This window comes from Desmodus rotundus, chromosome 4, assembly GCF_022682495.2.
Source record: "Desmodus rotundus isolate HL8 chromosome 4, HLdesRot8A.1, whole genome shotgun sequence".
Lineage (NCBI taxonomy): Eukaryota > Metazoa > Chordata > Mammalia > Chiroptera > Phyllostomidae > Desmodus > Desmodus rotundus.
The window spans coordinates 48,228,435-48,254,371 of NC_071390.1; the positions used below are offsets into that span (position 1 = coordinate 48,228,435).

At 41.2% G+C, this 25,937-nt stretch overlaps 1 protein-coding gene across 1 annotated transcript; it reads left to right on the top strand.

The window, feature by feature from the left end:
• Positions 1–3,083: 3,083 nt before the first annotated feature.
• On the top strand, positions 3,084–25,132 carry DDX21 (DExD-box helicase 21). Its single transcript, XM_053922877.2, has 15 exons — positions 3,084–3,257; positions 5,468–5,917; positions 7,659–7,734; positions 8,574–8,752; positions 10,059–10,176; positions 11,592–11,777; positions 12,671–12,816; positions 13,688–13,837; positions 14,836–14,997; positions 16,184–16,303; positions 17,371–17,444; positions 19,349–19,508; positions 20,517–20,651; positions 22,763–22,807; positions 23,434–25,132. The coding sequence occupies exons 1-15, from the start codon at positions 3,168–3,170 to the stop codon at positions 23,701–23,703; spliced, it is 2,361 nt and encodes a 786-aa protein (XP_053778852.1). The 5' UTR covers positions 3,084–3,167; the 3' UTR covers positions 23,704–25,132.
• Positions 25,133–25,937: the final 805 nt, after the last annotated feature.

A 25,937-nucleotide genomic window follows, 5' to 3' on the forward strand; every position in this document is an offset into this window, starting at 1 on the left:
CACCAGCCGGGGCTCAGGTGTACAATTCTGTACTACATCATCTGTATATCGTATTGTGTTCACCACCCAAAGTCACATCTCCTCCTGTCACCGTTACCCCACCTATAATGAGTTCACATTTAGATGTGAATGCTGAGAGCCTCCTCTCACAGTGTTTTTGTTTCGTATATTTTGGGGTTATGCTTAATAAACTTTTAAAGCCACAGTCTTTTTTTATATTAGTAATATATGTCCATTGTTGAAAACTTGAAAAAAAAAGAAAATGAATGGAATAAAAACCACCCATAATCACCACATCAGACATAATTACTGCATTTTGTTGTGTAGACGTGAATTCACTGCGTGTGTATAAGTATGTATACGTACTTTTTGCAACAAATTCTCCCTTAATTTTATGAAAATATGTATCACCTGCATCAGAGGAAACTAGTCTGGTGCAGTTAATATCCAAGCAGAATTTCACATTTCCTATCAAATGTAGATAAAACTCATCTTGTTACTAAATTTTATACTGATGACCAGATTCAATACAGTAATTTGGCCACCTTTGAGCCAAAAAGGGCCTTTGGCATGTTTCCTCTTACAATTTTGGCCTTGTGCCTTGTGCAGGTATGACTTACACACTTTGTAAGTCTTGACAACATTTTTCCTTTAGTAGTGTTGTGAGTTCACTCTCTTGTTGCACATCTGTTGGTGATAAAAATGTCCTTATACTATCTTTCTAAAAGATTTTATTAATTTATTTTTAGAGAGAGGAGAAGGAAGGGACAAAGAGAGTACACTGATGTGCGAGTACATCGATTGGTTTCCTCTCTTGCTCCCAACCAGGGACCTAGCCTGCAACCCAGGCATTGTGCTCTGACTGGGAATTGAACCGGCAACCTTTTGGTTCATAGGCCAGCACTCAATCCATTGAGCCACACCAGCCAGGGCTCCTTATACTATTTATAGCAGTATCACACACAGCAGTATCAGGTAGTTTTGTGGTTTATCAACCAGACTATGGTTTATCAACTTGAGGCGGGGAATGGTCCCTTACTTATGTCCTCTAAAGTCTGCAGTACAATCCCGAGGTCCCAGATGTTAAGCATTTTCTTAGTCTGTTAGTTGATTGCACTCATGTTGGTTCCCCCTTTTCTCACAACTAATACCAGGATGATTGAATTACTTTCCTGCCTGGACATATAGCTAAAATTTATTTCAAGGGGTTCTCCCTCTCTCCTCCACAATGCCATACTTTAAAAAAGATTTTACTTTTTTAGAGAGATAGGAAGAGAGGGAGAAAGACAGGGAGAGAAACATCAATGAGAAGAGAAACTTTGGCTGTCTCTTGCATGTGCTCCAACAAGGGACCAAACTCGCAACCCAGACATGTGCCCTGACTAGGAATTGAACCAGCAATCTTTCGGTGTGCAGGACAAGACTCAATCCACTGAGCCACACCAGTCATGGTGACACAATCAACATTTCTATGACAGGCTTCTATGTACCAGGCACTGACTGAAATCTTAAGGATACAAAGATGGATAAACCAAGGCTCCTGGCTCAAGGATATCCCAGAGTATATGTCACACAAATTTATCTGTTAAAAGTTTGAGACTGAAAAGTCAAGTAATAGTTTATTTGAAACATGGCATTTTTTTCTTTAGACTGTCATTTTAAAGATTTTAGTTATTTTTAGAAGTGAAAAAAGGATGAAAGAGGGAGCGATTGGAAAATATAAAGATTAAATTAAAAATAAGAGTAATTAAAAAATTCAAAAAAGAGGGAGAGCAACATTGATGTGTAAAAGATACATTGATCAGTTGCCTCTTACCCTCTTACACCCATCCCCCAACCAGGGACATGGCCCACAACCCAGGCATGTGCCCTAACTGGGAGTTGAACTGGCAACCTTGGGGTTTGCAGGCTGGCACTTGGTTCATTGAGCCATACCAGCCACGGCTAAACTGTCATTTTTTTAATGTGCCGCTAAACCAGTCTTGTGAAATAAAGAAATAAAACTTGCAGCATTTTCTTTTGTCATAACATGATTACTTTTGATTTTTCTAAACACTGACACTGCTATGAGTTTTAATAGCTTTCACTTATTGTGCTCTATGTGGCAGGCACTGCTAACCCCTTTTCATTCAGTATCTTAATTTTCTCAAATGATGGAGTAGGTTTCGTTATACCCATTTCATGCCGGAGAAACTCAGGTAATGCATACAAATCACAGCAAAGAGTGCAGGTTTTCAAAGGCAGCCATGATTCCAACCCATTTTTAAAAAGCGTATTTGTTGATTTTATACAGAAAGGGAGAGAAACATCAATTTGCTGTTCCACTCACTTATGCATTCATTGGTTAATTCTTTCGTGTGCCCTAACCCAGGACTGAACCCACAACTTTGGTGTATTGGGAGGATGCTCTTACCAAATGAGCTACCTTGCCAGGGCTTTAACCCATTTTTTAAAATGATTTTATGAATTGGCTCCCAATTCTTTGGATTACCACTTCAGAGGAAGTTTAGGAAGTTCATTGAGTGCATGAATAAATGACCAGACCCTGCTGAATTCTAGTTCTACACCAGGCCTGTGAGTCGGCGCTTCCTTTCAGAGTGGACAAAATTATCAAGAATACACGTATCGCGAACCTGTTCATGATAATCTAAAGCAGGGGTCCCCAACCCTCCGGCTGCGGACCGGTACCGGTCCATGGCCCGTTAGGAACCGGACCACATGGCAGGAAGTGAGCGGTGGCTAAGCGAGCGAACCAGTCCTTGGCGCCAAAAAGGTTGGGGACCGCTGATCTAAAGCATCGAAAAGGCACCATTAAAAAGCAACTACGAAAAAAAAAAAAAAAAAGCAACTACAAGTCTTTATTTATCAGGCTAGGCGGAATCTGGCCAGTGTTTGAATACAAAGCCAACCTTTGTGGTTCCTTCCAGTTCTAGCCTACTGTACGTACCCTCTAGCTCAGGGGCCGAGGAGTCCACCAAGCCCTGGCACTGTGAACAACTAGCGCTTACGAACTACCACGTGCGGCTCCGCCTCCCTAGGGCATTCTTTTTCCGGGGGAAATGCTCTGCTACCGGAAGTGACGAAGGCTGGGTGGACCAAAGGGTTAGGACTCTCTCTTCCTCTCCACGCGGTGGTTGATATCGGCAGGCCTATACCACTTGTGCTGAATGATGCCAGGGAAACTCCTTAGTGACACGGATTTGGAATCAAACGCAGCCCTGGTTAAAATGGAGACACCGCGAAAACAAAATGAGAAGGTACGTCCGAGGGCGGAGGGACTTGGGGCAATGCAAGACGGGGAAGCCGGGGCGCTGAGAGGCGCGGGCCGCGGCGTGGGATCGCTTGAGGGCGGCGCAGGCCCGGCTTGTCCGGAGATCCGCGTGGGTCTCGGCCAGGGGGCGTCTGGGAGTAGTGTTCTCCGCGGGCGGTGGGCGCCCCGCCGCGCTCCGGGAGTTCCGAAGCCGGGGCCGGGAGAGATCGGAACTGAAGGGAGCGCCAGGTGTCCCACGTGGTCCCGGAGTCTGGGTGCCCCGCAGCAGGTGCACAGAGTTGGATGTTCACGGTTAGGCCCCACGTTCTGGCTCAAGCTCAGACCTAACTCCCGGCGAGTTGCGTGCGCGGGGGAGAGTTTTCAATCAAGTCAAGGTAGGTAGAGACTGACGCTTTAGACTAGACTGCACACGTGCGTGGCGTAAGCTGTGACATTTTGATCCTGTTAAGGGAAGTATCGTTTTCCGGTAAGCAGCACTTAGAAAATGAAGTAATTCAGTTCCTTTTATTGTTTACTGACCAGATTACGCATTGAAATGTAAAGCTCTGTTGTGGTGCTAACTGGTCACCATGTTTTTGAGGTAGCTCAGCAGAGCGCAGTAGTCTCTTCACCTTGACAGCTGTCTGCCTCCTTGTTGTTGCTTCTTTACATAGTGGTTTCACTGTGACTGAGTCCGTTCTGAGATAAAGTCGGTGGGAACAAAAATTTGCCCCTGAACTTGTGTTGTATATGACTTTTTTTGCTATTTCTGGGTCTTTCTGATGGGAAGTTTTACAACTGCAGTATTTTGGCCTTGTAAGAGGCTGAGGGACCACAAACTTGTCTTCATGGGTGGGGAGGAGATTTCACTGGCTTTACCTGTTCTGCATTAGTGAACTTGTCCAGTTGTGAGATGCTCAAATTAGGAGGGACTTGACCAAACTCCATTATATTATAAAGGAGACCACTGGGATGGGAAATCCACTCTTATTTGGTGGAACCAGGTGATGAAAGCTGAAGTCCTGGGGGGAAAGGGAGACCAGGTTACTTTTCAGGTGTCTGAAGGTCGGTCACGTGGGAGAGATTACCCTCATCCATGAGGTGAGAGCAGAGGCCAGGCTTGAAGTTTTAAGGAGGCAGATTCCAGCTCAATGTAATAGTCTCTGTACTTCTGGGGTTGTGTTGGGGCTCTGTCAGGAGGTTTTAACAGGCTACAACACCTAATTGTTTTCAGTAATATTAGGTAATTAAGCTTTCAGTAATATGTATGGAAAGTTGGAAGTCAGACATTTCTGGTAGGAGCCATAGTCTGCTTTGGTTTTGAGGTTTCACTCATCCCATGTCCTTCTAACTTGTGCTTCCCCTTTCCCCCTTCTTCTTTAAATTAGATTCATTTTTTTAAAAAGACTTTATTTATTTATTTTCCGAGAAGGGGAAGGGAGGGAGAAAGAGGAGGAGAGAAACACTGATGGGGGAGAGATACATTGATCAGTTGCCTCTTGCACACTCCCAACTGGGGACCTGGCTGGCAACCCAGGCATGTGCCCCTACTGGGAATAGAACCGGCCACCCTTTGGTTCTCAGGCCAGTACTCAGTCCACTGAGCCACACCAACCAGGGCAGATTCATCTTTTTTATTTGTGCGTTGACAGATTGTGAGTTTTTATAGCTTTTTGGTACAGGAAGTATCTCTGTAAATTCATTTGCACTTGTGAGATAGTCAAGACAGGTATTGTGAATCCTTGTTTTACCTGTATAGGAATTCTAGGGAAGAAAAGTCTGCCTAACATTTTCCATCTGTGGGCATATATGGCCTTATTTCTCTTACCAGAATTAAACTGTACTCGATCACTTGCTATAGTGTATTTAGTTTAGAGCCTGTTGGAGCATCCCATGAGCCACCTCAAATCCTTTGTGAAAATTTGACTGTACTTGTTTGACAACATGAACTGAGTGGTTACGAAGAGGCCTTCTCTTCTGAGCTAATGGAATTACTGATATGTTGATATCATCTCCACGTAGCTAAGAAATAGCACTAAAAAGCATGTTTGATTTTTGCCTTATTGCAAGGTGAAAGTACAAATGTTGAAAAATGCCTCCGAATTGTGTTCTTCATAATTGTGTGATCTGGAAGTAATCCAGAATTGATGTATTATACAAATTTACCAGATGCTTTGTTCAGTGTTTATATTTTCTTTATTGATTTTTTTTTTTTAGAAAGCTAGGAAAGAGAAGCCAAAATCTAATAAGACTGAAAAGGCAGCAGAAGAAATGGAAGAAGCTATTTCCCCGAAAGCTAAAAAAGTTAAAAAGAAAGCAGGGCCCTCTGAGGTTGACATGAATTCTCCTAAATCCAAAAAGGAAAAAAATAAAGAGGAGCCATCTCAAGATGATGTGATTTCTCCTAAAATCAAAAGTGTAAAAAAACCCAAAGAGCCCATGGAAAAGAAAGATATTTCTTCTAAAACCAAAAAAGTTAAAAAGAATGAGGAGCCGTCTGAAGAAGAAGTAGGTGCTCCTAAGCCCAAAAAGATGAAGAAAGAAAAGGAAATGAATGGAGAAGTTGGGGAGAAAAGCTCCAAACTAAAGAATGGATTCTCTTTTTCTGGACCTGACTCTAACTGCAATGAAGCTGCCAGTGAAGAAAGTAACAGTGAGTTGGAGCAGGTGAGGTTTAGTATGTAGAATGTAACTTTCTTAGTCAAGATCACAAGGAGGGTTTTCAGTGGGGAGGGAGAGGAGACTCATGGAGGGGAAAGGTATAGAGAATAAGAAGCATAATTGGTAGGCATAAAATAGACAGGGGGAGTTTAGGAATAGTACAGGAAACAGAAGCCAAAGAAGAACTGATGTGCACAACCCATGGACATGAACTAAGGGGCAGGGGGTTGCGGGGGGCGGGGGGGGGGGATAAAGGGGAGGAAAAAATTGGGAAAACTGTAATAGCGTAATCAATAAGATATACTTAAGAAAAGATAAATAAGTAGGTAATTGCTACATATTATTTAATCAGGGGAGGAAATTTGGTTTGTCAGCCTGTAATGGAGTCCTTTGCATGCCTCCGTTTGGAGTAAACAGATCTGATTAAGTTTGGGGAAAATCTTCTCTCCAGACAAGGTTAGTTTATTTGCAAGTCAGAAATCAACAGGAAGGATGTAGTCATGCAAATAGGCCCTAGCTTCCCTCTGAGGGGTTTCACCAATAAGTCGCAGTTAAGTAGTACCGCTAAGTTTCTTTCTTTAGGCCATTTACTAACTTGACTTGAACGGGATGATTAAATAAATCTGCCCACTTGGAAGCTAATTCTGGCAGCTTTCAAAAACTCAGCAAAGAAAAATCCTAATTCTAATAAATAATTTCCTATTTGATATAGGTCTTGATCAACATTTAAGAATTTTTTCGATTATAAAAAATAATATGTGATTCAGAGAATTTAGGAAATTTAGAAATTTATTTTTAAAAAAGTTCCCCCCCAAAAATTAAAATTAAAGAAGGCTCCCTAAAATTTCTGCACTCAGTACTTTGGTGAATATTAAACATTTTCAGGTACAGAGGTAACCTATTGAATTTCGATACTTCCTTGCTATACTTTTTATTATATGGACCTTTTTTTGGTCAGATTAGGATTGAACCATATGTAATCTTGTATCCTGTTTTCTCCATTTTTACATAAGCATTTCCCACATTTTAATTTAATTTTTTTCTTTTAATCCTCACCTGAGGGCATGTTTGTTTATTAATTCTAGAGAGAGGAAGGAGTGGGGGGGAGAGAAATATCAGTGTGAGAGAGGAACGTCAGCCGGTTGCCTCCTGTAGGTGCCCTACCAAGGATCAAAGCCACAACCTTGGGTGCACGGGATGACACTAACCAACTGAGCCACCCAGCCAGGGCTCCCCTCCTTTTATAAAATATTTAATTTCTTTTAATTCTTGTATTGTTAAATAAAAATATTAAATCTTAATGGTTACATTATGCATCATATACATGTTTTAGAGATTCACATGATTATTTCTTTGTTGGGCATTCAGATTTTTTGCTAACAAGTAGTGTCACTGTTTGCTCCGTGTTTCTCGTGGATGTGCGTGAGAGGTGTCACTGTGGGAAAGGGCTAATGACTGTGCAGCGCTGTGTCCGTTTGCAGTGGCCGTGCCATACTGCTTAGCTGAGACTGCTTCTGCCTTCCCTAGCCAGATACAGATATATTTGCAACAGATTTTTCTTGTAGGGTTTTATAGGTTATTTCCTTTTTTAGATCTTGATTTACCTGCCAAGAATTTTATGTCTTACTGGTTGGTTGAGAAAAGGTATTTCAGAATACGTTCTTTACTTTCTTTTTCAGAGGTCCTCTATATATTAACCTGTAGGGGTAAAATTATTGATTTCTTTCTGTGGCCCTTTACTTGACAGGAAATACCTGTGGAACAAAAAGAAGGTGCTTTCTCTAATTTCCCCATTTCTGAAGAGACCATTAAACTTCTCAAAGGTAATATTCTTAGAAGTATTGTGTAAATTTGAACATGTTATTTGGAAGCACTCTGCTGTTTTTGTTGAGATGAACTAGGATACATGTTTCTTTTTTTAAGATTTAAAAAAATCTATTGTATTTTTCATTACCATTTAGTCCTCTTATACCCCCTCCCCTCTTTTTAAGATTTTATTTATTTATTTTAGAGAGAGGGGAAGGAAAGGAGAGAGGGAGAGAAACATCAGTGTGTGGTTGCCTCTTGTGCACCCCCTACTGGGGACGTGGCCCATAACACAGGCACGTGCCCTGACTGAGAATCAGCTAGCAACCCTTTGGTGCCTAGGCCCATGCTAAATTGACTGAGCCACACCAGCCAGGGCCATTAGTTGGTCCTTGTGTGTGCCCTGACAGGGGATCAAACCCACAGCCCCGCTGTATCAGGGTGACACTAACCAACTAGCTACCTGGACAGGGTTTTTCTGCTTCTTGAGGTATCTTTAGGTTAGTCATGCCAGTCTGGCTTAGAATCAGCTTAGCAGTGTGCCTGTGAGTGAGCTAGGTGGTCACAGATGCTCCACTCAGTGCTTTCTGAACCAGGTGTGGCACAGTCTGGACTTTGCCTAAAAGTGCCTGGTATTCAGGCTTATACTGACCTGTGGGTGAGATTTCATGACAAGCGACTTACTCTCTTAAAATGGTAAATACTTACTGCGATTTGTGCTTTAAAATGTGTTGATATTTTTTAATCAAGTCTATCTTCACTACCAGAATATATTGGAAGCTGACTTTGTAGATGTTGATCAGAAGGTAGAATATCCCCTCCATTATGGCTGATAATGTGGTTAATTTGTTTACAGCCCGTGGGGTGACCTTCCTGTTTCCTATACAAGCAAAGACATTTCACCATGTGTATAGTGGAAAAGATTTAATTGCACAGGCACGGACAGGAACTGGGAAGACATTCTCCTTTGCCATCCCTTTGATTGAGAAGCTTCTGGGAGAGTTGCAAGAACGGAAGAGAGGCCGTGCTCCTCAGGTAACTCATCGCTTTAACGCAGACCTCAGGGGCTCCAAATCCCCCCGGGAGAAAACATCTCTTGGGCCTTGTTTACAAACCCTACTGTTCTTTATTGGGTTCCCCTTAAAGCCTTTTTGAGTAGTGAAAGTGTTAGCCGCAAATCCCGTATATTTAAATATTGTAATGCACTCCATGGTTGTGGTCACCTATATTATTTATTAATGCTCATCAAGTTCCTTTCAAACTGTTAAGTGTCCCTGGGGCTCACAGGTTTGGTCGAGTGTCTTTACCATTTTTGGTTTTAGTAGAGATGCATGAATAGAAGGAGAGGCCAAGCCTCCCTCCCTCGCTGAAATGCGTGTTAGCACGTTGGCTGGGAGTTATTGCACGTGAATTCCTGGCTCCACCTCACTTGTTCACCGGCTTTGTGTGCCCATGCCCCGCCTCATTAGTTTATTTGGTTACTGCTGTTAACCACTGTAGCAGTAAATGAATTATTCTGGCACATAGTGGTTAATCAGTAAATACTTGTTGGGTGAATGTGTTATGTTGTTCCCCTTAAATCATGTTGGTGTTACGTTGTTACTCTTCCAGGGGATCTGGAGTGATTTTGGGTTGTGTGTCCTGTCGGGTCGGACTCAGGCTGCTCCAGGGTTCAAAGCCCCTCGTCTTCTGGCCCTGCCTTCCTTGTCTGACTCCCATTCTACTTCAGATTCTCTGTGGCATAGAGGTTCAGACCACAGGTTTGGGGCCTGGCTCTGAATTTAAATCCAGGCTTGGCCTCTTAGCCTTTGGTTTTAGAAAGCTCTTCGTGTATTATTTATTGTAGGTATTACAGTGCAATTATATGACACAATTGTAAGTATTAGAGATGACTAACTTGTGAGAATTAAATGAGAATAATGCATATTAAGCATTTAGTAGAACTTGAGACACAGTAAAAGCACAAGTATTAGCTAATGTTATCGGCAGTATTACTCCTTGCTCAAGTTGTTCCTGCCCAGGCACACTGTTCTTTAAGTACTAGCAGCACCACGAGACTTTGCCCAGTTCCTTCAGCCTGCTCTGTGCAGCCCTCCCGGAGCACCGTGCTTTGGACGCCTACTTTTCCTCTGATGGCAAGGTCATAATCTTTTCATTGTAGGTTTGTCAGGAACTGTATTTCACAATCCGTCCACTTACACAGCATATTACAAAACACATAATAGATGTTTTGAAAATACTTGTTAGGATGAGGTGGACCTTCCGGTGAATTCCAAATGTGTTAAGAAACAAATACTGCATGATGCTATGAATTCAGTTTAGTTTTTTTTTTCCCCCCTAGGTACTGGTTCTTGCACCCACAAGGGAATTGGCAAATCAAGTAAGCAAAGACTTCATTGACATCACAAAAAAGTTGGCCGTGGCTTGTTTTTATGGCGGAACTCCCTATGGAGGTCAAAGTAAGTACATCCGAAAGTGAGGGAAGGAAAGTGCCATTTGTTGTTGGATGCCCTGGTTGGGTCCAGCCTTGACATCCGCCTTTACCTGGTGTAGTCGTTTTGGTGGTTTTCTTTGTTGTTTTGTTTAAAGATGGTCCGTGACATGGTACTGCATGATCATGTGTCAAGTCCATTCGTAGGACTTCCGTGGTGTCTATATTTATCTAGAGGCTGCAAAGATATCTCACTGGACTCAAGGACCCTTGGAACTAGAACGTCAGATTTCAAGGTTACACTTTTTATTTGTCCAGAACCTAGGGTCCCTGCCTCTTCTTACACCCTTGAATTTTTATTTATTTATTTTTTTATATGCAGGCTTTCTTTTCTCTCAACCCAAGGGCCAAATGTTGTAGCCTTGGCTGTGGTATTGAATTACTTCCCAGTTCAGGACCTTAAAGCTTTATATGCAGAGCAGATACATAATTCAGGAAGGGATTCAACGAATTTAAAAAGTCTTAGCATTGGCACACAAGGCTTAGTTCTTTTCAGCTTTGGTGGAATGAATATAGGCTTTGGCATCAGAAAGACATGAGTCTGAATCTAGGCTGCTCACAGAGTAGCTGTGTGATTTCAAGTTCAAGTCACTTGATTTTTCTGTTCTTCAGTTTGCTCACGTCTAGAATAACGTTACTAGACTCACCTGCCATGGAACTGTGAGGACTGAATTGGGTGATGAGTGTGGAGTGCCTGGTGTCCCTCCACTGCAGTCGCAGCTCCATAAAAAGCTGCATTATTGCCATCTCATCCCGGTTATACTGAACTCTTTTTTTCCCCCCAAATGTCTCTATATCTTCTTAAAATATTTGCTCTTCTAGCTTGTCTCATCCTCCCTAAATTTTAACCTCATAAAAAGTTTCTTTTGCTTTAAGATTCTTGCCCTGGCTGGTGTGGCTCAGTGGATTGAGCACCGCCTGTGAACTGAGAGGTCACCGTTAACGATTCCCAGTCAGGGTACATGCCTGGGTTGTGGGCCAGGTCCCCAGTTGGGGAGTGCAAGAGGCAACATTGATGTTTCTCTCCCTCTCTCACTACCTCCCTTCCCTTCTCTCTAAAATTAAGTTAATAAAATTTTACCAACAAAAAAAGATTCTCACTCTCACTTTCTGAGACCTTGGTACTTTCCACGAGCTAAGGAAGTCATTTATTTCCTGCTACTACCATCCCCCACTGGTATATTTTTCTGTTATGTCACATAATACTGTGGACTATCAGATGTTTTTCCCACTAGATTAAGGAGTATATTGGTATCTTTCTCTTCAATAGATAGTATATTATCTTGTAGCTAGTAAGTATTTTAGAATAAAAGTTTTTAATTGGTACCCCAGCCTATAAAGAGCTCAAAAACCCAGTGTATCTTATCATTATGTTCTTTGTAGTTGAACGTATGCGGAATGGGATTGACATCCTGGTTGGGACACCAGGTCGTATCAAAGACCACCTGCAGAATGGCAAGCTAGATCTCACCAAACTTAAACATGTTGTCTTGGATGAAGTGGACCAGATGTTGGATATGGGGTTTGCTGACCAAGTGGAAGAGATTTTAAGTGTGGCATACAAGAAAGGTAAACTCCCAAGTTCAAGGAATTGATAAAAGGGATCAGAAGAGTTGGTGATTAAGTAGTTTTCTAAGAGTTAAATGGAGCTTTAAGAAATGGGGAAGTGACTTATTTTATTCAGGAAAATGTGAATTAAAAATAAATCATGACTTATCACAAATATGGGAAATGGGAGGTAAAGAGGAAAATTTCGTATCTACCAGTTTGGTGTACTTGACTTTTATATATTTCTTCCTGACTTTGTGCTGCCGTGTGTAAGTGTGTGCGTGCGTTAACATAGCCTTACTGAACATATTAAAACTTGGCATAGTAGTCCATGAAGTAGTTGTGCCATGATTTAATTCCACCTATGTATTTTAATTTTCAGGTGATATAAATAATTCTGCTTATAGGCAGAGGCATTTTTGTGCAGATAGCTTCCTTTCATACCACAGTTACCTGGAATTAGTTCTTTAGGGTAGATTTCCAGAAGTGAAATTACTGAGTCGAAAGATAGGAATAGTTCACGCTCCTCAATATACATTGTCCAGTTGCTCTCTGAAAGGGTTCTATGGCTTCTACTGCCATTTGACATATATGAAAGCGCAATGACTTGGTGTTTTCCAGTTGGTAGGACTTGTTATAATGGACCCATTCCCCTTGTGGTTCATAAAGGCCAGTGGTCAGACAGCAAAGTAAGTTTAGAGTGCTTTTGCTATTTTAAGGATCCTTTACATAAATTATTTAGGCAGTACTTCTTTGCCTGTTGGGAACCTCTGTTGTTCATTTTTGCGTCTTCGATGCCTGACTTGGACTAGCGGTTGCTCTAGAGTGTTGATGGACCCAGGAAGAATTGGGTGAGGTAGAATACTCTGTAGGCTTGTTTGGGTTATTCATACTAACTTTTTTTCCCCCAAAAGATTCGGAAGACAATCCCCAAACACTGCTCTTTTCTGCAACTTGCCCTCATTGGGTATTTAATGTTGCTAAGAAATACATGAAATCTACATATGAACAGGTGGACCTGATTGGTAAAAAGACTCAGAAAACCGCAATAACTGTGGAGGTAAATGATTTATTTGGTTGCTGAAATTAGTAATAAATTGTATATCATTTGTTTTCTCTGGTAGGTTTAAGACTGGTAAATTTCTATGTAAATACTAGATCCATGTGAAAAGCCAAGTAAAGATATATTCGTTTGATTTGTATATGATACCTGTTTTCTAAGTTCCATCATCTTTTACCCTGATTTCAGAGTCTTTTGAAACCTAAATCTGTCTGAATTATCTAAACAGAAATTACCCACAGACATTAAACACTAGAGGGCGGTGGAAAAATCTGGTGCTTTGTGTTGAAGGTGTTTTTCACGTTAGAGTCTGGTACCTACACAAATTCATTGCATCCCCGGAACAGATGTGTACAGTAACCGACTTCTGATTGCATTTTTAAAAAATCCTCACCGGAGGATATGCTTACTGATTTGAGAGAGAGAAACATTGGTCAGTTGCTTCCTGCATGCACCTGGACAGGCATTGAACCCAAAACCTTTTTGGTGTACAGGACAATGCTCCAACCAACTGAGCCACCCAGCCAGGGCAGGATTGCATTTTTAAAGGATGGAAGGACAAAACATACAGAAACTTTGCTCTTGTCAGTTATTTGGTTTCCTGTAGGACTCTGAATGATATTCCTTTTCCTACATTTTCATGGTTAGGTCAGAAAATAAAGAAGTCACGTGCTCTTTGGAGAAAGGGAAAAGGTTCTCTGCTTTCATGGTTTAGTGAAAACTAGTTTTCTCTAAAACATGGTTTCTCTAAACAGTGAGTCTGCTCTAGGCCAACTTAAGCAGCTGCTTCCAGCACCTTTAGTGGTGAGCAAGTAATTTCAGGTTCCAGCTGAGCTTTGTGAAATTGATCTTTTTTCCCCTTTCTTTTAAGCATCTGGCTATCAAGTGCCACTGGACTCAGAGGGCAGCAGTTATTGGGGATGTGATCCGAGTGTACAGTGGTTTTCATGGGCGTACCATCATCTTCTGTGAAACCAAGAAAGAAGCCCAGGAGTTGTCTCAGAATGCCTTCATAAGGCAGGTGGGTCCTTCCTCTCCCTTTCCTTTAAGGAGGGAGACTCTTTTATTTATTTATTTTTCTCCATTTTATTTATTTATTTATTGAGAGAAGCATTGATTTGTTGTTCCACTTATTTATGCATTTATTGTTTACTCTTGTATATGCCCTGACTAGGTGTTGAACCCACAACCTTGGCATATCGGGACAACACTAACCAGCTGAGCCACCTGGCCAGGGAAGGGAGGAAGCATCTTTTAATTGATAGGGTATACATGTTAGAGCTCAATCTGTCAGTCTCATTTCAGAGATGAGGAAAAGGTGGCTCAAACCCAAGGTTACACACCAGCAATATAGATTTGATCTTTCTTTTTTTAAAATAAATTTTACCCTCTTAACCATTAAACTAATTTTTTAAAAATGTTTTTCTATTGATTTTTAGAAAGAGGAAGAGGGAGAAAGAGAAAGAAAACATTGATTTGATGTTGCACTTGTTTATCTATTTATTGGTTGATTCTTGTATGTGCCCTGACTGGGGATTGAACTCGCAACCTTGGCATATTGGGATGATGCTCTAACCAACTGAGTGATAGGCCCAGGGCAACTTTTTTTTTTAAGAGTATTGCTTATTGATTGATTGATTGATTGATTTGAGAGAGATACATTGCTTTGTTCCATTTACTTACACATTTATTGGTTGCTTTTTGTACATGCCCTGACTGGGGGTGGAATCCGCAGCCTTGGCGTATCAGGGTGATGTTCCAACCAACTGAGCTATCCAGCCAGGGCCGTATTTGATCACTCTTATCTGGTGTTCTGTACCTTGTTAGTATAGTTGATTTAATGACCAAGGATTGGAAATAGTTTTGAGGCTTGTCCATGAAAGGCACATGTTTTCTTTCCCCTTCATATTATTTTCAGCAGAAGTATCACCAAAATATGAATGTCTTCTACAGGCCTCATTGGTGAAGTGCCCTTATTGTTGGATCTGGTATTCTTAAGCTAGCTTATTTCTTTGGCAGGATGCCCAGTCATTGCATGGAGACATTCCACAGAAGCAAAGGGAAATCACCCTGAAAGGTTTTAGAAATGGTGATTTTGGAGTTTTGGTTGCAACCAATGTTGCTGCGCGAGGGTTAGACATCCCTGAGGTTGACCTGGTTGTGCAAAGTTCTCCACCAAAGGTAAGTGTTTTATATTTTGCTGTTTCTTTTGGGTACTAAACCAAAATGGAAGTTGTATGGTTTACTTTCATGGGACTAAGTTTCTTGAGTGCTAGGGGTGGTTTCAAAATTGATTGTGAGGCCGTCCCCTCAGAACGGGCAGTTGAGTGCAGGTGTGGTCACTGGTCAGAGGCTGGAACGATGATTTCTGGTTAAAGGGTGAGTCCTGGAAGGCTTCGTGGAAGTAGTGCCGTTTTGAACTGGACTTTGAACATGGGTATGACTTGGATGGGGTGGAGGTGGGAGGGATAACTCAGGAGCTAGAGGATAGAGGGGGGAGAAAGGCCTGTAGTTAACAGCATCGTGGTTGAAGCTGCTAGGGTTTGTGGGGGCTGGGAAGGGAACCTCTCAGGGGGGGCCCTCAGACATAGTTCATGTGATGTGCGCAGTACTTTTCACACAAGTAAGATCTGGTCTGCAGGAGCCTGTTTATGTCACTTCAAGTGTGAAGACCCTATAACCTCCCCGCAGTTGGCAAATCCAGCAGGATTAAATGTTGTTCACGATGATGGAAAAATGCCTGGTAACTATGAAATCATCAGTTCTTCCAAAGGAAGTCCCGTGTGTGGCGTAGACATTGCTTCCATGAGCCTGCACCCCTGTCTGTCCAGTATAGTAGCCGCAGCCGGTGTGGCTGCTGAGCACCTGAAATGCGGCCCGTCTGAATCGATGTGTGCTGTAACTGCCAAACACGCGGGGATGTCTTTTCTTTTAAACTTTCTACTACATGCACTGGATTTTGAAAGCATGAAAAAAAATACAAAGTATCTCATTTGATAACTTGTTTTAAATAGATAACATCGAAGTGACAAAACTGCTAGGTATGTTGACGTAAATAAAATAATAAGATTAATTTAACCTTTTTATTTCACTTTGTAGTGTGGTTAGAGAAAATTGCAGATTGAAATGACGTATTGTGGTTCTGTTGGACAGCACTGTTTAGATGATGCTTTGTGCAGATTTGCCCACAGGCTAGGGACCACTGATCGAGGGGCTTTGAAAAATTGTCACAATACCTTAATACAAATTGAAATGCTAGAGAACTTTTCCCCTCACTCCCCGGCATGTTACCACCACCCTTGCCTCCGTGTGGACTGCTCAGGTCTGTGTCTCTTTTTGTTCATGTCGCTCATTTTTACTTCGACAGGATGTGGAGTCCTATATCCATCGTTCTGGGCGAACGGGTAGAGCTGGAAGGACTGGGGTTTGCATCTGCTTCTATCAGCACAAGGAAGAGTATCAGTTAGCACAAGTGGAGCAAAAAGCGGTAAAATGTTTTCTTAGCCTTATTCAGCAAACGTTGGGTTCTAATGTCAGCCTTTGGTTTCTTCATTCAGTTTTATTAACTTGAAATTAGTTTCATTTCCAGCATGCGACTGTGACTGAAAGCTTGTTGTTAGACGCGTGTTTTATATATTGTCCTATAGTATAAAGCCCATTTTGAAATAATTTACATTTGAAAGCAGTGCTTTTCTTTACATATTTACAATTGTAAGAGTTGTTTTATGTTAGAAAGGCAGTTTTCAGGCAATGATAACATGAACACATCAGAAATACTTAAGCATAGATGAGGGAGTTACAGGAATTCTTCTGTAAGGATGTTCGTGCGGTAGATGCTGCCTCCTGCAGGTGGGGGGCTTCGTCTCCCTCCTTCTCCTTGAGGGACTGCACTTGACCACACGTGGTGACCACGTGCAAAGACTGGACTAGGGGTGGTGGGCGGGGCAGTCTTGACTGCAGAAAGCAGCAGACATGGCCTGGCCAGGGGCTTATCAGTGAGAAACATGTACCCCAGATAGGAAGTGATGTGGTGGCACCTGCCTCTGGCCGCCTTCTCTAAAACCTATGACCCAGTCTGAGCCCGTGAAGAGTACCAGACAGCCAAATGGAGGGACGGTCTACAAAATACCTGGTCAGGGCTCCTTAAGACTGCCCAGGTCATGAAGAGGCAAGGAAAGACACACTGCCGCAGGTCAGAGGAGACTAAGACGACGTGACCGACCTGTGGAATGCCGTATCCTGGATTCTATATTGGAACAGAGAAGGGATATTAGTAGAAAAACTACTAAAATTCAAATGAAATCTGGGGCTCAGTTAATAGTAAGTACAGTAACAACTGGGTTTCTTACCTATGACAAACGTCCACAGTTGTAACAGTAAGAAAACTTGGTGCATGGTATATAGGAACTCTGTAAATTTAAAACCATTCTCAAATAGTTTATCTTGTAAATCAATATATAACAACTATGACTGGAAAATATAAAAAACTACCAATCTCAGTGGAAATAGTTAATGACCACGTTGCACATTAAACTATGGTTCATTTTCTTGCAGGGAATTAAATTTAAACGGATAGGCGTTCCTTCTGCAACAGAGATAATAAAGGCTTCCAGCAAAGATGCCATCAGGTGCGTGTCCTGCCACCGCTGGGGTCTGTTGTAGCGCTTGCTCTCTTTACTGCACGTCTTTGTGCAGTAATGACCTTGGGCCTCTTAAAAATACATTTTCTTCATTCATTTTCTAAAAAAATATTTTATTTATTTTTAGAACCAGGGTAAAGGAAGGAGAAAGAGAAGGAGAAACATTGATTGGGTGCCTCACACATGCCCCCAACTGGGGACATGGCCTGCACCCCAGGCATGTGCCCTGACCTGGAATCCACCAGCAACCTTTAGGTCCGCAGGTCGGCACTCAGTCCACTGAGCCACACTAGCCAGGGCATTATTCATTACTTTTAACAATTTATAACCCTCTTGTTATTAAAACTCTCCGATGGTGCTGAAACAAAATTATGCAAAGTAGAAGTCCTTGTTTCTACTCATCCCTGCCTAATCCTGTTATTCACTAGTAGAAACCACTATTTAATAGGTTGGTTTGTCCTGGCCAGTGTGGCTCAGGTGGTTGGAGCGTTGTCCCATAACTGAAGGGCACAGGGCACATACCTGGGTTATGGGTTCGATTCCCAATCTGGTCGCAGGCTTATGCAAACCCCAGTCAGTGTTTTTCATATTGATGTTTCTCTACCTCCCTTCCTCTCCCTACTTCTCTCTCTAAAAAGCAATGAGAAAAATGTCCTCAGGTGAGGAAGTTTGGTTTGTCTTAGGCTGTTTAAGGAACTCTATCTTATATATGGTATTGGTGCTTCCCACCTGGAGACTAATTAAATTGGAACACAGATTATATTCCAGATCTTCATTAATCCAGTCCCCCACCTGGGAGGAATGAGAGTTAGTTATTTTAGTTATAGTAAATATCTAGATAGGATTAGATTAACAGTCATTGGAGGTGCTACTGTCACTGGGGGCAAGAAAATTTTTTATTGTGTGGGATTGTCCTACGAATTGAAGGATGTTTACTTAGCATCCCGGCTGATCAGGGTATATTCCTGGGGGTGAGTGGGATTGGCATGAAAGCCAAAACGGTCTTGTTTTCTGGATGTCCCCTGCTTGGGACCAGCGTCTGAGCATCATTTTTAGAGCACTTTCCACAATTACTTACAAATGTGTGACATACTTATTTTAAAAATCAACAGGGGGAGTTCATGTTCAAAAGAAATGCTAGATGTTAGCATATTAATAACTTGGGAAAGTTACTATTGGAAAGACTGCAAATGAAAAGACTTTTAACTCAGCATTTTTCAAGTTTACTTTAGCATGATTTTGTTTAAGCATCCTGCAAACAGGGTTTCCTGTGCCACCTTGTAAGGAAATTTGGGGTTAGATGGCCAGGAAGGAAAGAGACGAGGATGCTGTGCTGTGTGAAAGGTGGCCTTGGGAGGGGTGGGCCTGTTAACAGTGAGTCCCTAATAAACGTGTAGTCTCATAAAGGCTTGTATCATTTTTAACATAGTTTGGGAGTCTTTTTTTCTTTTATTTCAGAATGTAAATACCTGTAGTATCTTCTGATTCTAAAAGTAACACATGCTTATTATAAAAAATACCATTTATTAACATCAGGCCTAATAGTGTGGTATTTCATTATATCTCTTTCATGGTTTCTTTAGTTCATATTGATACACATTTTAAAACTGTTTATACTTTATAACACTGTGATTAACATCTTAATATCTTATTTCCTTAGGATAAAACTTTTTGGGGGGGTTGGTAGTTAGAATTATTTAGATATACTCAAAGAAATAGATTTATAACTACAGAAATGGGATGATTGTATAACTGCATCGAAAAGATGTGTTAAACATATGAAAGATTTGGTTTGGAAGTTACTGATGTGTCTCGAGATGTTGTCTTGAAAATGAAATCTGTCTACTTCTATTACCCTTCTCCTAACAAATATATTCTCGATCAAACCATAGGCTTTTGGATTCCGTACCTCCCACTGCTATTAGTCACTTCAAGCAGTCTGCTGAGAAACTGATAGAGGAGAAGGGAGCCGTGGAAGCCCTGGCGGCCGCGCTGGCCCATATCTCAGGCGCCACGTCGGTAGACCAGCGCTCTTTGATCAACTCAGAATCGGTAAGGGTCCCTATCAAATTTTTGATGCTTTGGCTCTGGCCAGGTAGCTCAGTTGGTTAGAGTATCGTCCCCCAACACACCAAGACTGCGGGTTCAATCTCCCTGGTCAGGGCACGTACATACAAGAATCAACCAATGAAAGCATAAGCATCACATTTTTGGACTATAAGACGCACCTAGGTTTTAGAGGAGGAAAATGGTGTGGGGGGGGGGAGAAACGCTCCACTGCTGCCCCACCCCCACCCCAGCAAGCCAGGTAAGCTACATTCGGACTATGAGAGGCACCCCCTTTCCTCCCAAATTTGGGGGGTGCATCTTAGAGTCTGAAAAATACAGTAAGTAAAACAGCAAATCAATGTTTCTCTCTCAGATCCATGCATAAACCAATCCATAGAGCCATAGAGTAGATTAGTGGTCGCCAGTGTACCAGAAGTGCGGGGGGATGGGTGGAAGTTACTGCTGGTGGGCATGGGATTCTATTTAGGGTGATGAAATGTCCTGGAATTTTAGATAGTACTGACGGCTGCAAACTCTGAACATGCTGAAACCCCTGAATGGTACACTTTAAAATGGTGAATTCTGTGGATATGTAAATTACATCTCATATCTTTAAATTTTTAAATATATGCACACATACAAATATATATAACTCATTCAGTCAGCATACCTAGAAAGTTTAGAAGGTGTATGCTTTTTAAAAAATTTTTGAGATGATAGGTTCCCATTTTATGTGAGGGATGACGTAGTGTGACCCCTGTACACTTTGCCAGCGTCCCCCGCCGTAACGGTTCACAGAACTAAAACGTCACAGCAGGATCGTCGGCACTGGCACAGTCCGCCGGTCCTGCTCAGAGTGCTCCGGTTTTGCTTGTACTTATTTGTGTGGATGTGTGCAGTGGCATATCGTTCTAGAGAGAGCTTTTCCAGAAACGTTTTAGAAACAGGAGGGCAGGTGTTTGTCGGTTGTTTGTTTTTGAGACTTTAATTTTGTTGCCCTTTCTTCCATAGGGCTTTGTGACCATGATCTTGAAGTGCTCAATTGAAATGCCAAACATTAGTTATGCTTGGAAAGAACTTAAAGAGCAACTGGGTGAGGAGATTGATTCCAAAGTGAAGGGGATGGTCTTTCTCAAAGGAAAGCAGGTAAGGAAGGCTGGGTCCTATTTTGTGACCTTGCTTTGTGGCGCTTTAGGTTTGTGTGGGGAATACAACACTGTACAGTAGTTTCTCCCTGTTCTAGGCGGATGCTGCACTTTCTGTTTTCTCTGTAGTTTTCTCTGGGTAGTGCCATCCATGACCCTCAGTTCCATTAGTCATCGACAACTACCCCGTCCATGTCTCCAGCCTGAACCGTCTGCATCCGGTGCTGGACTTGACGATGCAGCTGCTTCCCTGGCATCTCCACTAAGATGGGGTTTATTAAGCAACTTAAAACAAGCATTCAAAATTGAGTTCATAATCTTTCATTCAAATTCAGATTTTAAAATCTTGCCTTCCAAAACTGGTGTTCTTCCTTCTGAGTCCTGTTCTCAGTTAATGGCCTGACCAGCACAGCGATGCCAAGTATGCCGTGCTTTCTCTCATCCCAAGTGCTTGCTGCACGCGCTGTGTATGGTACTTCTTTCCTGGTGCGCTTTATGACTTGGCTTGGCCCTGCGTCTCCCTGTGAAGCTTTCCTGGCCATACAGCAGAGTTGGGGGCATCTTTATCTGCACTGCAGAGTTCTTAGGGCTTGCCGTCATTCAGGTAAATTTTATTGGCTGTGCTTGCTGGCTGAGAGCCTGCAGAACACTATAACCTATTCAAAGGCAAAGACTGTTTAGTTATCTCTCTACCCCAGTGAGCCTGGCATTGAATACTTAGTAAACATGTAAATGAAGATTCCTACAGATGACAAAATGTATCAGTACCTGATGCTCCCTGTAGTTATAATTGGGTAAACTGGTGGGTGGAAGGGGTGTTCCTTGTAAAATACTGCAATTAAAGACAGCCAGTGGAGAAAGTGGTGCCTGTGTCAGTTGCAGGGGTAGTTTGAATATAATATTTGTGGAGACCAAAAGACAGAAGGAGATGAAGTCTCTGCTTATTATCAATGATAGTATCCTGTATTTAATTTTTTAGAAAACTTTTTCATAGGAGGCTGAATTATGAAAAAATAGAAAATTAACCAGAGAAGTGTTTTGGGTGGGGTTTTGTTTGTTTGTGTGTTTGTTTTGCCTTTAGTGTGACCAGTTGACACTCTTTTTGATGACAGGCAGTGTATTTTGGTTTTAAACCATAGGTTTTGGAGCTATACTGTCGAGAATCGTAAAACCTACTCTATCAGCTGTGGGGCCTTAGACATGTCATTTGGCCTCTCCAGTCTTCTGTTTCCTCAGCCACAGATGAAGCTAATAGTTACTTCAAGATGAGCACAGTGTGATAGCCAAGAATGATTTCTAGTCAGTTCTAAATCATTTTTGAGTTCTTTTGTTTTATATCTTTAGTTTTTTGCTATTTTCCTTTGGGAAGGTACAATGTGATGGCCTTGGTCTAAAGTTTACCTAAAATTAGCCCTGGCTGATGTAGCTCAGTGGATTGAGCGCAGGCTGTAAACCAAAGGGTCGCCGGTTTGATTCCCAGTGTGGGCACATGCCTGGGTTGCGGGTCAGGTCCCCAGTACAGGGCATGTGAGAGGCAACCACACAGTGATATTTCTCTCCCTCTCTTTTCCTTCTCTTCCCCTCTCTCTAAAAATAAATAAATAAAATCTTTAAAAATTAGTAAAATAAAGTTTACCTAAAAATAATACTTTTTTTGACTCAATAATGACAAATTTATTCTTTCCATGGGTTCATTTCTAGAATGGACACTTATAAGAAAAAAGTCTAGTATTCTTTTAACCCTGTGCATTTAATTTTTTTCACACATTTAAAATTTCTTACTTAGCTACATAATATTTGTCCCCTCCACAGTTTTCCTTTCCGTTATTATCTTAGTAATAAGAAAGAAATGTGGAAAGTTAATAAAAGAGAACAAAAATGGAAGTGAAGGACACAAGAAGCCTTTGAGTAAATTGTTGATGACAAAAAAATAGAGACCATTTATAAACAGCATTTGCTGATTATGTGATTTTAAAATATCAGTATGAAATATGGTTTTTTTTAATACCTTTTTTTAAAAACATACTATCTGGTCATTTAGAGTGTCATTTAATGCACACTTTATAATTCTAGTCAAAGGCGGGATTAACTTGTATTTGTTTTGAATTCTAGGGCGTTTGCTTTGATGTCCGTACTGCCGCAGTAACAGAAATACAGGTAGCTATTCTTCCTCCTGCAGTTTGAAGTTTACATATCTACGTTGTAGAATGTTCATTACTGAAAATACAGAATGATGGAAAGGGAAGCAGCAGCTCTAGTCCTTTTACTAAAAGACAGTTAAGAATTTCAGTATTTTTTTCTCCTAACGTTCTACTCTGATATTTTTTCTTGTTTGGCCTGCCTGTTTTTCTTTCTATAGAGTTGTGAACCATATCCAGCTTTTCCTCCCCCCGCCCCCCATATATGTTATATGGGGTTTACATAAAGTTTTAAATTCTGTGTGTTTCGGTACTGCTGTGAGAAACATGTTTGTACGTGGTATATTTATGTTTCACCAGCTGACAGCTTTGGACACCCTATAGTAATTGAATTGAGTAAATGATACTGTGGTGAGGATACAGTATGAGGGTACTTCTTACAGTGAAACCTATTTTTCCACACTTCAGTGACTCTGGTTTTGGGGCCATGAAGGTTACTATTTTTGACCAGTGACTTTTTAAGCACTGAGATTATCAGTCTGGTTTTTCTCTTTGAGAAAGGGTAGAAATGTCTTTCTCCTGCCTTTTTAAACCAAATTCAATTTAAGAAATCAAAGAGATAAAAACAAAATCATCTCTCCACAGGAAAAGTGGCATGATTCACGGCGCTGGCAACTCTCTGTGGCCACAGAGCAGCCGGAGCTGGAAGGACCACGGGAAGGGTACCGAAACTTCAGGGGACAGCGGGAAGGCAATCGAGGTCACAGAGGGCAGCGGGAAGGAAACCGAAACTTCAGGGGACAGCGGGAAGGCAGTAGAAACTTCAGGGGACAGCGATCAGGAGGTGGCAGCAGGAATAACAGATTCCAAAACAAAGGCCAGAAACGGAGTTTTAGTAAAGCATTTGGTCAGTAATTGAAGTAGGAAATTTATATAGCAAAACAGACCTATGTTTGGCTCCAAGGAACTGAACTTTTTTTGCACACAAAGTTAAAAGCACATTGTGTTTCCTTCCTGACCACTTGTCCAGGCCCATCTCTTCCAGAGACAAGCTTCTTCCAAATTATTTCATCTGATGATTGTCACTTACAACTTTATTGCTACTTAGTATCAGGTTTTCCTTTTGAAAAGGTATATGAATTCGTTACTTTTTTATTCTAATGCATTTTTTATGGATTATAAGATAAAGTTAAAGGATGTATCTGCCTATACTTTTAAGTTGACCTGTCTTTATACTTAAAAGTATCTCTTGGTGATGTTCTCCCCTGCATCCCTATGGGGAATGCCACAGTCTCTGCAGAAGCACTTTGTTCTGTAATCGGCATTCCTCAGCCACCTGCCTAACAATTCCTCATGTGGGCCTATAACATGCCTTCTGAGAATTAATACTGAGCAGTGTTTTGAAGCAAGATTTCCAATTTAGCTTGGATGTAATAAAGCTTATGCCAGCATATGCTCTAGATTTGGAGGATGGTGTTGCATTTGATAGGATTCATTGTATGGATTGGCCATTCTTACGTATGTGCATTTTGATACATTTTTAGCTTCTGACTATATGGTGATTTGTGCTTCAGTGAATTCTTCACAGGTTTTATACATCTACATATCTATATATGTATAACAAAATATTTTAATAGAAAGCAAGTATATTTAAGGGATTCCAAATGTATAGGATGGCCCCATAACTTTCTTTGTAAGTATGGAGGCTGGGTAAATGGGGCTTGATGATAACGTATTCCACTTCCTGTAGGAAGAAACATTATTTGCCAGGAAGGAATTAAGGGAGTTAGGGGCCAAGATTTGCATTGCTGAAGAGTAAAACAAACAAACAAACAAAAAACCTAAAAATACTTTCCATATGCAGAAGGAAGTACCTGTTGAGAGCAAAGGGAAGAAAAAGTGAAAGGTGCATGATAAAGGATTCTTTTAATGGTGAAAACTCAATGGTCTTTAATGTTTCCGGAGGTTAACATCTAATGGGCAAACTACAATTTTTAGGTAAAATGATCTGGTTTAGTTTCTCAAAGGCCTAGTTCCTATAGCCACAGTATAGGAATCTCTGTTAGACTGCTCTTCCATTGGGAGGTTTTAGCTACTTAGGAGACTTTTCCTTTTTGAAAAAAAAACCAGCAAGCTATGTGGTTATTTTAAGCTGTTGTTTTGAGGGAACTGAAGAACTTGATACAGCCTCTGGCCAGATAAGTCTCTGAGTTCTCAAATACTTCTCTGGAAACTTTCTGCATGGTCCAGGAGCTTAAGAGTGCCATTATCTAGTCGCCTTAATTTGTAGAAATTCTGTACTGGGAATCTCAGGGAATAAACTCTGATGGGGGAAGTTAAACTACATGGCCTGTCTTGTTTTTATTTAATTAACTGAAATATTTCTAGAACCTGGTTTCTCTCACTTTGTTGGGTCTTTATCTCTAACTGCCTTTTTCTTGATCACCTTGCAGTAAAGGGCTCAGATAGCCAACTCCTCTCTGATTCTTGAGGCAATGTCCTCTTTCTATTTGGACTTCAGTTCCGTCTTTGAATCCTGACTGGTGTTTCTCTGTTCTCAGAAATTCTCTTGGTTTTTCTTCCTTGGTCCACTTGTCAATGTTACCACTTTTCTTCCAGTTCTTCAGTGCTTCCTATCAAGCCACAGGGATTTAAGGGAAGGTGTTGGATGCCAGAGAACTAACTCATGTGCCTTGTGGATTACAATTTGTTAGATTCTGGGTTTGCTCAAGTACTGAGTATACTTTCATAACCTCCAAAACATTTCAGTGTGGATACAAATGGGTACCTTATCAAGCAGGTAAAAGGACACAATACCTATTCTTCATTAAAACCTTTATGTAGATGAACCTAAAGAAACATAATCAGGCCTAAAACAAAAGTAAGGGGAAGATTATTGGATATTTCCCTTTATGCAACTTAATTTTAAGGAAAGCGTATCTATGGCTGTTTCAATAAATGAAGCTAAAGTTTCTCGGATCCCAGAATTCAAAGCGTATTTATCAATGTATAGTTTAGCTACTGCTTGGTTGAAATGAGCTTGTTTGGCTAGCCTGGGGAATGCTATCATTTACTGTATTCTATAGAGAAAATATTTTCCAATTGATGATTTTTAAAAATAGTCCATTTTTACATTGAATTTATCTTTA

Coding starts and splice junctions, on each gene's coding strand:
- DDX21 (XM_053922877.2), top strand. CDS start 3,168: ATGATGCCAGGGAAACTCCTTAGTGACACGGATTTGGAATCAAACGCA. Junction 7,735..8,573: donor GACCATTAAACTTCTCAAAG/GTAATATTCTTA, acceptor ATTTGTTTACAG/CCCGTGGGGTGACCTTCCTG. Junction 11,778..12,670: donor AAGTGTGGCATACAAGAAAG/GTAAACTCCCAA, acceptor TTCCCCCAAAAG/ATTCGGAAGACAATCCCCAA.